Source organism: Plectropomus leopardus, chromosome 11 (assembly GCF_008729295.1).
Source record: "Plectropomus leopardus isolate mb chromosome 11, YSFRI_Pleo_2.0, whole genome shotgun sequence".
NCBI lineage: Eukaryota > Metazoa > Chordata > Actinopteri > Perciformes > Serranidae > Plectropomus > Plectropomus leopardus.
In genome coordinates, this window is record NC_056473.1 from 24,812,597 (window position 1) to 24,828,261 (window position 15,665).

Consider the following 15,665-nt stretch of genomic DNA (forward strand, 5'->3'; position numbering starts at 1 on the left):
TCAACCACACAAACACACCAACACCGCCAGGAGGCTGTTTAGCAGCCGGTCGAGTTCTAGATGAGAGAGGAATCTGGATTTGTGTATCAAACAAATGGAGCAGAGTGTCAGCTCACTGTTTTCTCTTCTTCTGTTTGGGTTCTTGTGTCTCCTCTGCATCCTGTGACTCCTGAAAGGAAGAAAAAAAAAAGAAACAGACACTTAGATCTCATCCAGCAGAAGCGTGCAGGACGAGAGACTGTTTAAGGGAGTTAAATGTTCAAAGCACATAAAAACTAAACAGATTCTTTCAAAACACGCTGGAAAACATTTGAACCATTTGCTCAATCTGCACGGTAAAAATGTTTTGATGTTTTTGAATGGACGTTCAGAGCTGCTGATTACAGTATGAGATTGCACTCGCCTCTTGACTGTCGTCCTGCTCCTGCATGGCCGCATCCAGAGTTGCAGCATTGATACGGAAATCTCTTGACGTGCTCAGCTTCATGTACTGCATCAGATTTACCTGGACAGACAGACACACAGGTGTTGAGTGAGTGAAACACTGCGTGAGAGGCCCAACTGATGACAGCACTGATGATGTCCAGGGAGCTTTCTGTATTTTGCACAATGGTTTGGTTTACAAGTCTCTATGTATTTTGTCAACTACCACAAGTAATCTAATTTCGCACAAACCTTTGACTTCTTTGAGAGTGTGATCAGGTATTTTTCATACTGCTCAACACTGAAGATCAAGTTAGGGATGGCTTTTGTCTCTCGCAAAAGTTTTGCCTGTCAAGAGAACAAAAAAGATTCTTGATTGCATTTATTCAAAATCTGAATTATTTGAGGCTCAAAAGTTTTTAGTTGTACGGTGTAGCCATACATTTAATTTGATTTAGTATTAATAAACAGAAAATGTGAATGTACAGTGCAAATCAGTCACAATCATTGCATAGTTATAGGAGATAAGAAGTCTTACAGAGGCAGCGGTGTTCACTTCATTCCTTTTCTTTTTCTTCTTGTCATCTGCGCCTCCGCCACTGAATTCTCCACTCTAAAAGAGAAAACGCATTGTTTTCCAAATGGCATAACCATAATGAAAGATTATAATTTGTCTGAAAATCTGGAGTTTTGGCAAGGACGACTGAACTGGACTGAGCGGTACCTGTGCATATGTGATGAAAGAGTAGCACTGTGGTGTCAGGTGGGAGCCCGACAGTTTGACCTGGATAAAAAAAAATAAAAAAAAATCAATTAGCGTGACGTCAGAAGCACTGCAGGATTCAAACAGAGAAACAACACCTCAGACTCACCAGCTTCTCAAAGCGAGCTGGCAGTGCACCGTGCTGGCTGGAACACACCTGGATGTACTGAAACAACACGTGGAGAAAAAAAAATGTCACACTGGACAAACTTCACAAACTCTGCGTTCATACTGAGATTATAGAGTTTAAAGATAACGCACATATTTGGCCAGGGTGGTGAGGATGGTGTATGTGCGACTCAGTTCTCTCAGCAGTGTGATGGTACAGGTGCCGGGCAGCAGGGCGGTCTGGACCAGCTCATTTAATGCTGTCAGAAGAGTCCCGAGCTGCAGAGTCACTGCTTTCTCTATCGGATCCTGCTGGCCTGCAGTCTGGGTCGCCTCACCTTCATATCAGAGTGGTAACATCAGATGTTTTAGTACCATTTCCTGACAGAGATACATTTCTTGCCTTGTCTCCTCTCAACTCTCACTATAAATCCAACTGAGCATCAGTTTGCAAGGCTTCTTACCAGAACCTGATTTGTCAGAGGCCGCCTGGCTTTTCTTTCTGGCAATGAGCCAGTCCACTTCATCAAGCACTCTGTCAACCTGGGACAGGACCAGCAGCTGGGGCAAGAAGAGATTAAAATGATGAAGATGGTGAGCACACTGCGCAAACACATTCTGAGATATTGATGTCACAGCAAACCAGAATCTTCCGGTGAAAGCAGCCAACACTCACCGCTCCCGTTGTTGCAGTCTTCATGTTGATAATGGCAAAGTGAGACTGTTTTTCCACCTCCACATCCTGATCATACAAGAAGAAAAGGCAGAATATAAAGTTATACAAAACGTGGGGTATTCATTTTGCAAAAATTGAGATATACAAGAACATAGGGCTGTACCGAATAGTTTTAAGCTTCATTCATAGGTGACATTCAGTTTTAAATGTGAATGTTGCGCAGCTTTTCTTTCTTTTTCATGTCTATTTATTTGGATTAAACCTGGTATTTTTGCATAGTTACAGATAAAGATTAGGCTCCGCTAATACGTAGTTGCTCATTTTTCAGGAGCTATACATTTATCTGTTAGTTATATATCACGACAGCAAAGACAGTTGTTCCCATATTAGAATTTTTTAGATTAATGTTTAATTTTTAGACTGTTTTTAAGTGTTTAAAGATAGTTTGCATATATGAGTACACTGGTCAAAGCCGTACTGTTACTACTCTTGTTAGTGTCCTACTTTCTACTGTCTTTTTACTGCATCATGTATTTAGTCGCAAACGTAATTTTGCTGTACTTGTACCATAATGATGAAGATATCTATCGTTATTTTACTATTTATAGAATTAGATTCCTGTGGCGGCTGCATGGGATTGTTTTAGACTCAAGTGATCCAGACATTTTCAGTAACTTCAGAGAGTTGCAAAATCCAAAATTAAAAAAATAGTTCTCTCTTCTGTTTGCCGCACACAAAGGGAGGCACGCGCCTGTATTAAAACAAGGTGGCTTAGCAGCAGTCTAACAGCACCATAAATTACATTTGTTCATTAAAGAAAGGTGATTGTTTTTTCAAAATAAGACCTAATGCATTCAAGCAAATAAATGGCTTTATTCAAATTGAGCATTTTGGTTGGGGTTGTTTTTCTTTTTATGCGTTGATGTCATAAAATGTGACAACAGCCATTTAAAACTTCATTCAAAAACCTCATCAGAAGCTTTATTCGGCACAACAGTAACACAAACTGTTGCTAACCGTGCAGTCAAATTTGCCATAATAAAGTAACAATGAATTATTGGTACTATCAACTGATACCACCTGCTGCCCTGCAACTGTTTTTAAAGGTATGATACTTAATATGAACAAAGAGCACAGTATAACTGTGTGTACCTGATCGATATCTCCCAGTTGGCTGTGGATGTCTTGGCAGAGTTCCAGCAGGAGGCTCACAGGACTCTTATAGAGAGCGTGCAGGCTGAAGAGAAGAGAAAGCAGGCCCTTGGAGAACGCAGAATCCTCTAAAAGAGAGAAATAAACTCACCTCAGAACACGTCTTACTGTACCGCACATGGGATAAAAATGAACGAAACTTCCACTCACCAAAACTGGTCTCCTTGCAGATTTTCACAGTCCACGTGATCATCTGAACAAACTGTAGATGTAGGTGTGTGTTAGTGGAACAGGTGATGCAGAGGTTGTTGTATGAAGTGCTCAGAGAGAGCACACCTACCTGCTGGGAGGAGGGTTTCAGCTGACGGGAGAGCACGCTCAAGATGCTGACCAGCAGCTGAGCCTCTTTGCTGTTAAATTCTTCCTCACCTCCACTTAACTGTGTGAACAGCGCCCTCTGATGATGGACAAAGAAAACTGGATTTTAGTGTAGATGAACAGATGTGGTGGAGCTGTGCGCCCTAAATCTAAAACACTGCTGTTCAAAAAAACTCAAAAAGGCCTGTATATAACATATTAAAAGTCTCCCGGTACAAAATTTTGTTTTAATCTGACACAGTCTTTCAATGGATAGGTATGGCTTACACATTGCCATCAGAAAACAAATATTTGCATGCTGACCTTTAAAATAAGCAAAGAATGACTAAATTCTGTATAGGTGCACCTGAAACTGTCGGATGTAAAAGTAGTTCATCTCTGTCATGTTGCCATCGTCAGGCTCGGCGTCGCCCCCTGAGGTTTCTACAAGAAACACAAACTGTGATGACTTCTTGTGCACCTTTCAAGAGTAAAACCTAAAATTCACTGCTTTCACTGTGCCTGTCTGACCCATGGTGGAGAGAAGCTGGGCCATCTTTTCTGGATAGCGCTGCTGGCACGTTGTGAAGATCCTGAGCAGACCTTCCAGACACAACAAGGACAGGCTGGAGCGCTTTTCCTTCTTCCCTGCGTCCTCCACCACGCTGGGGATGTTGGTGTAACGCCACATCAGCACACTGAAGAGGCAGATCTCTCATTGGTTAAACAATGTCACAGAAGACAAACCCATGAACTCAGTCCAACTAGATGCTGCTATTTGACCTTGTCATGTCACAGAGGAAACGGAAAGCTCTGTCTGTGTTCTGTCCATCTGGACCATCTGTGTGTCCACTTTCCTCCAGCTGCTGGATCTTGTTTACAGCCACACTTACTGCGTAACGCACAAATTCTCCATTCGAGCGAAGCACTGAGAGAGCCTCCTCTCTGCTCTGAGCACTGTCTCTAAAAAACAAAAAGAGATGCATTTTTAAACATTCGTCTAACTTTTTACATTTTCGGCAAATAATTCAGTACAGATTTATTCCCGAAAATATTTTTAACAATTTGTTTTTGCCAATACTGCTCTTGATTCAATGCAAATTTTACTTATATAGTGTTTTTACGTTTTTGCTCGGCAAGTTTGCTTTATACCTATAACTGTCATTCTGATAAATGCTGTAATAAGTGTAAAATCCAGTCAGAACATGTAAGAGTAAAAACTAAAATAAGTGCAATTCCAAATTAATACAGAGTTTCTAAACATTTTCCAGGTATTTTGCAGGCCTATATACTATGATTTAATTTTGTAAAATGTGAACTAATAAGTATAACCAGGGTGTCTACAGGTATCAGACACTTATATTTCAATGCTTTTTAAGAACTCTTTAAGATAGTTTTAACCAAATCTGGTAATAATTTGAAATGTCTTCTTTTTTTTTTTCAAGCAAAGCATGTTAGTATGTGGTCCTGTGCAGGGGTAGGTTTTACGTAGGAATGTGGTTATTCCTGTTGCTATATTCGAGTTAGGTTAATCTATATTTTGCCAATAGCTAAGTGCAAGTATAAAGTAAAAGGTAGGTTAAAAGGTGGATAAATGAAATTAGACATTTTTTGTAACAATTAAGACTATTTGATGCCTTTTAAGGCCTAGTATTTTATAACAAGACTTGTTAAAGACATGCAGGTAACAGTAATCCATGTAGCCAGCAGAAGCATTTACCTGAAGAGCGCAGTGAGGAGAGTTGATACGAAGCCCAAAGAGAGTAAACTGCGTAAGGTCTTGTTTGATGGAGCTCGACTCTTTCCTGATTTTTCCCTCAGGATTTCGGACAGCTTGTGGTAGCGGTTGAACAGCTCAATTAGCTCCTCAAAGCCACTTTTACTGCAAAACGCAGAGGCAAGCACATGAATACAAAAAACAAAAAATCACTTCAATAGCAGTTATGCTCACAACGTCCTGACCACACAAAGAGACGTGCGTATTACTTGTAGTTGGCTTGGATGAAGTTGTACTCCATAAGGACCTCATACACTCCCATCACCAGCAAAGCGTAGATATTATTCTTCACCCCAACACTGGATCCTGTGGAGAACTCAGCTGACTTGTCCTGATCAACACACAGACAGTGTATATGGATTAATGATGCTTCCAGGGCCACATTAATAGTTTTTAAGGGTAGCATGGAAGAAACTGAGGAAAAATGATGTACAATTGGAAAACAAAATGATCATTTCATTCTTAGGGATAAATGCTTTCATGTATCCTCCCTGAACATGTCACAAGGATTCCTATATGTTCTTAAACCAGACTTGTTTAATTATCTGTTTGTGGTTCCCATCTTCCTGCAGTGTGCAGGACACTGGTAAAAATAATCAGACCAAAAAACATTATTGATGCCAATCCCGAGAAAGTTACTCTTACTGTTTACCAGAACATGGAGGAGTTAAAGACTGAGCGTAACTTTTGAAAACTACAATGTAGTGATGGATGCTGTTTGTTGGCTTCAGCTCAGAATTCAACACAACCTCACCCATGAAGCTGATTGGAAAACTTAACACTCTGGGCTTCAGTACAACACTCCAACTGGATACTGGACTTCCTCAAATGCAGACCTCAGAGTGTTTGGATTGGCAATCAAACCTCCTCTACATTAGTGCTCAACACCGGAGCCCCCCAGGGCTGTGTGCTCAGCCCCCTTCTGTTCACACTGTACACCCATGACTGCACTCCCAGACATCAGGAGAACTCTATTGTGAAGTATGCGGACAAAACCACCATCATCGGCCGTATTACAAACAACAATGAGAGTTCATACCTGGAGGAAATCATTAATCTTGCAGAGTGGTGCACAGAGAACAACCTGCTGCTCAACATCAGCAAAACCAAGGAGCTGATTGTTGATTTTAGAAAGAAGGAGACACACCCCTGTCTACATCAGTGGAGCTGAGGTGGAGCAGGTGAACAGTTTTAGGTTCCTTGGAATCACTATCACTGAGAACCTATATTGGTAATCACACATCACCACCCAGGTTAAAAAAGCACAGAAAAGGCCTACGAAAACTTAGGAAGGCTAAATTCCAGAGCAAAATCCTGGTTAACTTCTACAGAGAAGCAATAGGAAGCACACTGACTGGAAACATCACGAACTGGCATGGTTCGTGCACGGCCCAGGACAGGAAGTCTCTACAGCGGGTGATTAAAACTACCCAGAACATCACTGATTCCCATCTACAGAGCATCAGTGACCTCAGTGAAGTGAGGTGTCTGAAGAGCCCAGATGATACCGTGAGACAGCAGCCACCCCAGCCACAGTCTGTTCACCCTGCTGCCATCTGGGAAAAGATACAGTGGTATCCACTGCCGTACCACAGGACTGCGGAGCAGCTGCATTTCCCGGGCTAAGAGACTCATCAACTCCTCCTTCGACTCCAAAAGATGTAGCAGGATTTAAGGGCAAATTTTAATTTCTACCTTGTGCCTTGGTTCATTGCACATATTTTACTTTATAGCTTATTCTCCAGTCTTTAATGCTTACCAGTTCAAAGTCCTCCAGTTCACTCTTGATCATACGTCTTGTCATGCTCTCTAGAATTGTCTGTAGTTCAGACTGGTATCCCTCCTCCTCCTCCTCCTCATCATCGCTGTCATCAGCATTGGCTGATCGGCGCATGTTCTGCAGCCACAGCAGGCAGTGCACAGTACAGCTCAGCAGATGGGCCTGAAATGAAGCAAATGCTATTCACAGTAAGACATAGACGCAGCAAAGAAACAGTCACAGAGATGATACAAAGCAGACAGAGTACCAGTGGCTCCTGCAGGTAGACTTTATCTCCGAGCGCTGTGATGCATGGCTCCAGTTTCACCGGGGGCAAGAGGTCTTGTTCAGGCTCGTAGTACCGCCTCAGCTAAGAATTCAAAAATATGACATACGGCTCTCCATGATATAGATAACATCACAAACATGTCTAACACATTATGCACTTAATACACACATACCTGCGAGAAGAGGGTCTGCATGATGGAGCTTGCAAGTTGAGAGTTGCGGCGGAGAACATCATAGAATCCCTGAAAAAGGCAAGAATTTGCTTTCTAAGTATAAAAAATGTCCACACCCTAAATGTTATCTGCTGTCTGCAGTTGACAGATATGTATGCATGATGCTTAAGGTGGAGTAAAAGTTAACAGGCTATAAATCATGTTAAGTAATTGTAACAACATGAACAAAATTAAAAACAACTAATAAACAGGGCATAGAAAAGAGATCACTAACCTCATAGAGCATTAGGCGCACGTCAGCCTGCTGACCGAGGCAGCGTCGCAGGCTGCTGAGGATCTCCAGACAGAACGCTTCATTGGCAGCAGAGTTGTAGCGAGAGTGAACGTCCACTTGGATCTATTCAAGGGTTCAGGCAGACAGTGATAAGACGACAGAGGTCAACAATAAGAATTCAAAATGCGCATATTGTCAGAGCTGCAGGTGTTTTGTTGCACATGCACATACAGGATGACCACATGCAGTCTAACTGTACCTGGCTTGATGAGATTGCCTGGCTGCATTGGCTTGAGGCCAAGCTGCCCAAAACTTTGAAGTTCTTCAGCAGCAACAAGAAGCCAGTCACTGCAGACTTTCTGCCGTCCAGTTGGCTAGTACAGGGTCATGGAAGAACAGTTTGAGAAATTATCTTTATGTGAGGTGTTAGCCTACCCCTCAAATTTATTACTGTTAAGCTTTCGTGTGTGTTAACTGAAGTTTGGTTAATTAACTGAACTGATGATGACGTTATAAAGCAGTACACACCTGGAAAACATGGCCTTGCGGAGAACTAGAATCAAAGCATCTTTCAAGGACATGCTGACTTTGAGCAGGGGCTGGAAATTTAACAGAGATGAAAGATTAAACAATGGCAACCTCTACAATGTGTGTGTGTGTGTGTGTGTGTGTGTGTGTGTGTGTGTGTGTGTGTGTGTGGTAAGAAACCTGGACAGCCTTTAGTAGACCCTGAACAGTGGCCAAGGGCAGGTATGACAGGTGGTCAAATGTCTCTGTGACCTTGCTAGATGACTCCAGGAGGATCATGGGAGCAGAGATCACAATGTCAGAGAAAAGGTCTGATGATGCAGAAACAAAGAAATAAGAAAGGTCAAAATTTAGTCCCCACTTAGACTGATGAGACTTTGGCATACAACGATTAGCTTGGATTAATATCTAAAGGTTGCATTACCTAAGTAATGACTGACAGGTGAGGCTGTCTTTGTGACCAGTCGATTCAAGACCTGCTCCAGTATCTCGCCTCTGATGGGCTCGTGTATCTGAATACACACACATCCTCCAGTGAGAAAATGCAGTGTGATGATGTTGTCAATTATCTGTCATTCTGTAAAATGAAAACTTATTGTTACCTTAAAGCCCTGCAAGAGCACCTGTCCTCCGAGCTTACACGCCTGCTGAGCGGGGGTCCGCGCTGTAGTTGCAGACCCTTCTGTGGTCTTGCCGAACGGTCCAGGTTTGGGTCCAAATGCGTCCATAAGGAAGAAGCCCAGTTGCACCAGCCCCTGGGTCACATGATCCCAACCAAACACACTGCAGCGGAAAATATCGCATATTGTAATAATTTTGGCAAAAAAATTATTATCAAGACATGCCTAGTTCTTGTGTTAACTCTTTGAAACCTGGAACAACATCAGATTTGTTGTGCTGCATTCAGACACCTTTTACGTGCAGAAAATTTTATTTCTTTAGGCTGAAAAAGCAATGAACAACTTGGCAAAGGACATCCCACAAATTGCGAAAAATTAGGAAAACAAAATAACTTTAAAATTATTTGTTTAAAGAAAAGATCGAGAAACAATTTTTTTCAAGATTTTTTTTAAACTAAGAAAAAATAGAATTCTATATCTGTCATTGTTATTATTGTTAACAGTTGTATCTCCGTAGTTATGTATTATTTTGTTTTTGTAATCTTTTTTTTATTTAATGTTTTTCTTTTCTTTTTTTTGCTAAATTTCCAGGTTTCTTGTAACTTGTAGCTTCTTCCCATGCTTTTGAAAAAAAATCAGTGGGGGCCGCCTGGTGGCTTCAGTGGATAGAGAGACCATATACAGAGGTTGTATCCTCGCCGCAGCAGCTGCGGGTTCGATTCCGGTCTCGGCCATTTGCTGCATGTCGTCCCCTCTCTCTCCCCCTTTCATGCTCAAGCTGTCCTGTACATTAAAGGCAATAAAAGCCTGAAAAAAATCTTTAAAAAAGAAGAAATCAAGCCAGTTTGCTAAGGTTTCAAAGGGTTAACGGATTGATTGTTTTGATGCTCTGACCTGTTCTTGACTGTGTCCAGAATCATGTGATCCACGCTGCAGTGCCCAGGCAGGAGGTCCTGCAGGAACTTTGACCCCTGCTGCAGCTGCTCATCCTTAAAGCTCTTGACAATTGCCCCCTTTAAAAGGTCAAACACCTGACCAAATCAGAGAACAAAAAAAATAAGTGAACAGAAAAGATTAAATATAAAAAAAACTATAAACCAACCTAGTATAAATTTCTCACCTGCTCTTCATAACGCTGGATGCGTGCCACTGAGAGCAACAGAGCAACACTGAAAGGGCACAGATCCCCATAGGATGTCTGCAGGAATGGAATTTTAGTGTATTCTCCATGTAACAAATTTAATCAAACCTTCAGAAATAACTTAAATAACAGTTATACACAACCTTAAAGCTTTTAAGGAATTCTCTCCCGAGTTCATGGTCAAGTCGTATAGCAAAGACTATGTGGAGGATAGCAGTGCCCTCCACATGCCGCAACTGGTCCTGTGGAATAGACTGGACCTCTAGATCCAGGCTCCTACGGAAGAAACAGTGGTAAACAAAAATCAGCAAATGGAAAGTTGGCAGTTTTGAGGCAGTACAATATATTTCACTTGCAAAGTACAAGCCACGCACTCTCCATTTTTCTGCTCCTCTTCCTGGCGAACATCTTGCTCCTTAAAGTAACTGATGATTCCATCCAGGACCTGTTTCTTACAACCCTAACAGACAGAGAGCAGGGCAGGCCTTTAGATAATTAAAACAAAGAGGAAGATGTGATTTCCTATAGCTATTGTTAAACACACACACACACACACACACACACCTTTGCAGATAAAAGTAGAAGCTGATAAACCAGTGGTGGGATCTCCTGCAGATCCAGCTTGGCGAACATCCTCAGTACTTTCTCCACCACAAACTGAAGCTCCTCTGTTGACAAGGGCACATCTCTAAAATGAAGCAGACACAAAAAACTGTAAATGTAAATGTTGTACGCCCTGAGATGCAGCATAAGTCACAACCAGATAAAACTTTGTAATATTACGGTAAAACACTATGAAAACAAAAAAGAGAAAATATAAGGTACTTTCATAAACGTATTATTCTGTGGGAGACCGCAGAGTGTTTGAACATGTGATGGTGTGATAGTCAAAGGAGTTACCTGAACATGGTCGTCAGGTGGATGACACACTGAGGGTCCCATCTGCATGAAAACAAACACCCTATTACACCAGCTGCTGTTTGTTTTAAACCCATATGAAATGGTTTATGTTTAAATATTTATTCTCTGTGATGGGACCAGAACTCTTATCCCTCGTCTTATAAGCTTGTGAAAATACTGTCAATATCTCTATAAAAACTAAAACTGCGCATGTACTTTGCATATAGTTTAAAATCTGAGATGTCCTCACCTGCTTGAGCAGAGGCTGTTGATCAGTTGTTTCTTGTATTCCTCGCCACTGAGTTCACCTGCAGTTATGGTAAAATATAAGCAACCAGGAGAGACAGAGATTCAACACACTTTACAACTTGCACCTTTACATCGCTAAGTGACGCACTGATGTTTTTGATTTAACATAAAATGACAAAGCTACAAAATCTGGTGATTTGCACTTACCTTTGCCATAAGACAAGGCTTCACAGGCTGAAAGGGCAGTAAGCACAGTAGGAAATAGCTCCAGGGATTTCCCACTGCCCATTTTCCCCACCTTAATGGCTTCAACAAAAAGAGACGCCAGTTTTGCAAGACAGGGTCCAGACAGTGTATGAGTCTGTGTGCAACATTCAGGAAGAAAAATGGTAATTAGACAGGTGTGTCTGTGCCATACTCGACATGTGAACAAAGGAAAGGGACAGGGACATACAATTTGTTAATATGTCTACAATTCAAACAGTACTAAACTGATGTGACTCAATACAGGATGCTGTAAAAATAAGAGTATTTTGGATTATAAAGTCAAAGAAGTTTACAATAGATGAGAGTTTTAGACCTGAGCAATGCAGGAATCCGTAAATTTGTCACAATTTCTACATTTCAATATTTTTGTATTTCACTGATGATGTATAAACCCGTGTCTCATAGCCTCAAGAGAGCTCAAAACAGCTGTTAGCAGTGACAGCTTATTATTTTCAATTTCTCATTCAAACACTAATACTCTTGAAGCCTCAACAGCCACAATCCTCCCAGTTACAAAACATTATTTAAATTTTTATATGTCATTACTTGATGCTGCACTTTGACAAAACAGCTGTTCTAATCGAAACCACCTGGTATGTGTCTTACAGAAAGAAAAACACTCTTAATCATCATCAAAGTTCTGTTGTTTTGTTTTTTTTACCTCCAGCATCAGAAGTCCGATGATATCAGCAGCCACCTCAGTCTGAAGATCCCCAGACTCACACAGTGGGATGCAGTGTTGATAAACAAGAAGTCTGCGGTTTGACCCTTCGGTGGAATTGGGTGGAGAGCCTAAAAAGGAGCACACACACATTTACTGCACAGAGTACCGTATGTGACGTTAAAGCCAATGCAGGTAATTTACTTTTTTTTAAACAATTCTGACTGGAGATGTAATCGTGAAAGCCTCACAGCTGAAGTATAATCTTCGACACCACTAACAGTGGTTACTAGAAACTTTCTATTGTGTTTGATGTTGAAGAGGTTAAGAAAATAAGGAAAATATATATTTCATTTGCACTTCCTCCTAAAGTTTAAGAGATGAACTTTTAAATGAGATTTATCCAACAAACACATTTTTAAGACTGAAATTTAAGTCTGATGCAAATAATTGTGCATTTTGTGAAAATGAAAATTTGCAGCATGTTTTTTTTAATTGTGATTTAGTGCAGTCCTTCTGGAGTGATTTGCAGGTCTGATTACAGTCCAGAGAAATTGTGTTGTCACCACTGACAGATAAGACAGTCATATTTGGTCTTTGTGTTGGGGACAAGGATGTGGACTTTGTTTTTAATATTTTATTGTGTTATACATAGGTGTTGGTAATTTAAGACTAAACCCAGCCTGAAACTTTGGAAGAATGAGTGAAAACTCTTGAGTAAGTCACTGAAACTCCTTAAAGTCAAGAAAGCTCTTAACGCTGTTTTCATTAGTAAATGTGTTGATTTGAGAAGGCTCTGTTATCAGAAGTCTCCATCCAGGGATCACAAGGCTTCACCTGAGAAGGGGAAAACAGATCAAGCGCTCCTGCCTGGGAAGGAAAGGCCCCTCTCAGGTGGAAACGCTTCAGCCTAATCAGAGGCATTAAATACTGCCTTCCTCACTTTGTTCAGTCTTTTCCAGCCCAGCCATGCTGTGTGTGTCCTGTAGGTTGAATTTTGATTTTCTAATATTCCAATTCCAATATTTATGTTGAGGGTTTTTTTTTAAATTTTATAATTTGTTTCTCTTTGCAGAGCTAAAATCACACAAAACTGAAAACGCACAAGAAACTTACCAAGAAATGAAAAGGAAATAAAAATGCTTTGCAAATAAAATCTGCTTCAACTCTCGTCTCCAGGACACTCCAACACATCATTTAACCATCAGATTTAGAATCCGACATCCGTTTTAATTCTATGTATTTTATTATTATATTATATTATTATTTTTTGTAACTTTTATTTTGATGTTTCTATTCCTTTGTATCTTGAGTTTTATATCTGTTTGCTCAACCTTAGACAAATATTATTGAAAGATCTATCCTTGAAATGTGCCCTGTTTATTTTTAACCAAAGCTCAACATAAAAAAGCAGTTGTCATTGTGTACTGTGTGCAGTAAAGTGCATATAACATGCAATTAACATTGCATATTGCACTTTACTGCATTGTTTTTTTAATACACTTTTATGACTCAGCAGTGCTACCTGAATATTGTTATATTGTTGTCTAACCCTCAATATAATAACAATAAAGCTACTTGAACTTACCTTTGAATATGCCTTTAATCATGGTACCGACCTTCTTACCCTTTAGTGCGCCATTGGTAATCACAGTGATTAGCTTGAAGGCAAATAATAAATAGAAAAATATTTAATAAGCCATTCGGCAGGAAAAAAAATAAATGTGATGGGCTAGGTTGACAAACTTATTACCTGGTCATTTGTAAGGGAGGAGAGGTATTTCTGGAGCTCGACGGTACTATCGCCATCTGACAGTGTGACGATTTTATCCATTTCAGCCTTCATGATCAACCTGAAAACGGTCAAAAGCGACTGATAAAGGCAAGAAATAACAAGAAATCCCCGTTTGTTGCCGATTGTTATTGTAGCTAGATGTGAAACGTTTGATAAAAAAACCGGAAAAATATGTTTACCTCTGACTATCGATCGTTCAAATCGCTTAATGTTATAATGGATATTTGATTTAGTTAAACTAGCTAATCAATGAAAAGGCAAAGTCAAGCCGGCTGCATCTTTGGTAACGCTCGCATACATAACAAATTTCCCGCCGGCGAACACTTCCTCTTTTGCTTTTGGGTTGCCACGTTCGGTTCACAGCATCCTACAATTATAGTTTTTATTATATCAGTCGACATTATATTCCGGTATGCCGTAAAACACGTATATAGACACATATTAAGTATAACGCGAAATTCTTAAGTAATGCAACATCAATATAACTGCCACTTAAGATAAAACATTTTTTGCAAAAACGTAATTTCAACAGATCTGTCAACCCCGCTTACAAGACACGCCCACCAGTGTAGCCTTTTCTGGGTTGCCAGTTTTAGGCTTGTTTATTTAATTTTTGTGGTCTTTAGTGTGTTTGTCCGGGCTGATGGAAGAAAGGCACGTAAGTTATTGTTTATCCTAAGTATCTATACGTAGTCGCATGTTGTATAGTGAATTTCCTGCTTTTATTGTCTCACTATTTTTTTGTACATGGACTATTGTTTGTTTTTATTTAGTACGCTACGGACCCTTCTCTGTGTCCTTAAAGTCTCTATTTTATCGTAATACCTTAAGTAAATAAAAAATCTAATTTATTTGCGTATTTTGCAATTGCAAAGCTCCTTTCGATAGTCTGAGTGCATGTTATGATATATTTATCAATCCACCGCTTTCCCACTATGTTTAATAACTACCGTGAGATAACATACTGTGATATCCACACGATGTCAACAAAACGTTCACTCGCCGGAACGACCCTTTAATTATGGCTGCGGTGACATTATGTAGTACCACGGGCCAGTGGCGCAATGGATAACGCGTCTGACTACGGATCAGAAGATTCTAGGTTCGACTCCTGGCTGGCTCGATGTTTTTTTCTTGCATAGTTGACAATTTCTATATTCATAATCAGCTACTGTAACCTGTCGGTAGAGCAAAGACAAAGACTACCAAACCTGTTACCGATGTTTTACCGCCCTGCTACCAAGAATGTCAAAAACCAATCACCTTTCGCTGCTCCTTCCACGATTTGACCAATCATAACCGGCAGAAGTACCAAGAATTGGTGGAGGTCTTCGACACGTCAAGTTTGTTTGGACTGACTTCTGCTGTATTTTTTTTGGTAAGTTTAGTGCCATTCTGTTTTCTCTGAGTTTTAATATTATAATATTAAGTTTAATTATAGAAAATACATGGTTCAACTAAAGTGGAAAAGCGACAACACACGTGCAGGGTAATTAGAGAATTTCAAATGCACGTTGTCACGAGCAATTCTCCATTAATTTAAAACCGGCTGATATCTGAGATTAGAGTATGCTAAAAGAGTATGCTAATTTAGCCACTGTACATAGGAAGTGAAACTTACACAGATGTAACATGAGCAAAGCTTCTGAGAATGGCTAAAGGAAATGCATAAAATGGGTTACTGTTGAAAAGATTTAAACTGTAAACAGCTTCCATATAACAAATTATTGAGAATATCCGTATTTCATTCAGAC

At 40.2% G+C, this 15,665-nt stretch overlaps 1 protein-coding gene and 1 non-coding gene across 2 annotated transcripts; one reads left to right on the forward strand and one right to left on the reverse strand.

Annotated features, from left to right (window-relative positions):
- Nucleotides 1-65: 65 nt before the first annotated feature.
- Nucleotides 66-14,184, reverse strand: fanci (FA complementation group I). The gene is made up of 38 exons (XM_042495720.1): nucleotides 14,091-14,184; nucleotides 13,870-13,969; nucleotides 13,705-13,777; nucleotides 12,117-12,247; nucleotides 11,396-11,549; nucleotides 11,190-11,247; nucleotides 10,940-10,981; nucleotides 10,604-10,727; nucleotides 10,414-10,499; nucleotides 10,183-10,315; nucleotides 10,019-10,096; nucleotides 9,793-9,929; nucleotides 8,881-9,061; nucleotides 8,703-8,790; nucleotides 8,459-8,589; nucleotides 8,279-8,349; nucleotides 8,010-8,124; nucleotides 7,751-7,873; nucleotides 7,477-7,545; nucleotides 7,284-7,385; nucleotides 7,016-7,198; nucleotides 5,466-5,587; nucleotides 5,200-5,361; nucleotides 4,263-4,442; nucleotides 4,011-4,177; nucleotides 3,847-3,923; nucleotides 3,463-3,579; nucleotides 3,333-3,384; nucleotides 3,123-3,250; nucleotides 1,971-2,036; nucleotides 1,759-1,855; nucleotides 1,448-1,632; nucleotides 1,296-1,352; nucleotides 1,148-1,207; nucleotides 962-1,036; nucleotides 676-771; nucleotides 404-505; nucleotides 66-169 (listed from the first exon to the last, which is right to left on the reverse strand). The coding sequence occupies exons 2-38, from the start codon at nucleotides 13,960-13,962 to the stop codon at nucleotides 113-115; spliced, it is 3,972 nt and encodes a 1,323-aa protein (XP_042351654.1). The 5' UTR covers nucleotides 13,963-13,969; nucleotides 14,091-14,184; the 3' UTR covers nucleotides 66-112.
- A 777-nt stretch (nucleotides 14,185-14,961) lies between these two features.
- Nucleotides 14,962-15,034, forward strand: trnar-acg. Its single transcript has one exon. It is a non-coding gene; the product is annotated as a tRNA-Arg (tRNA).
- Nucleotides 15,035-15,665: the final 631 nt, after the last annotated feature.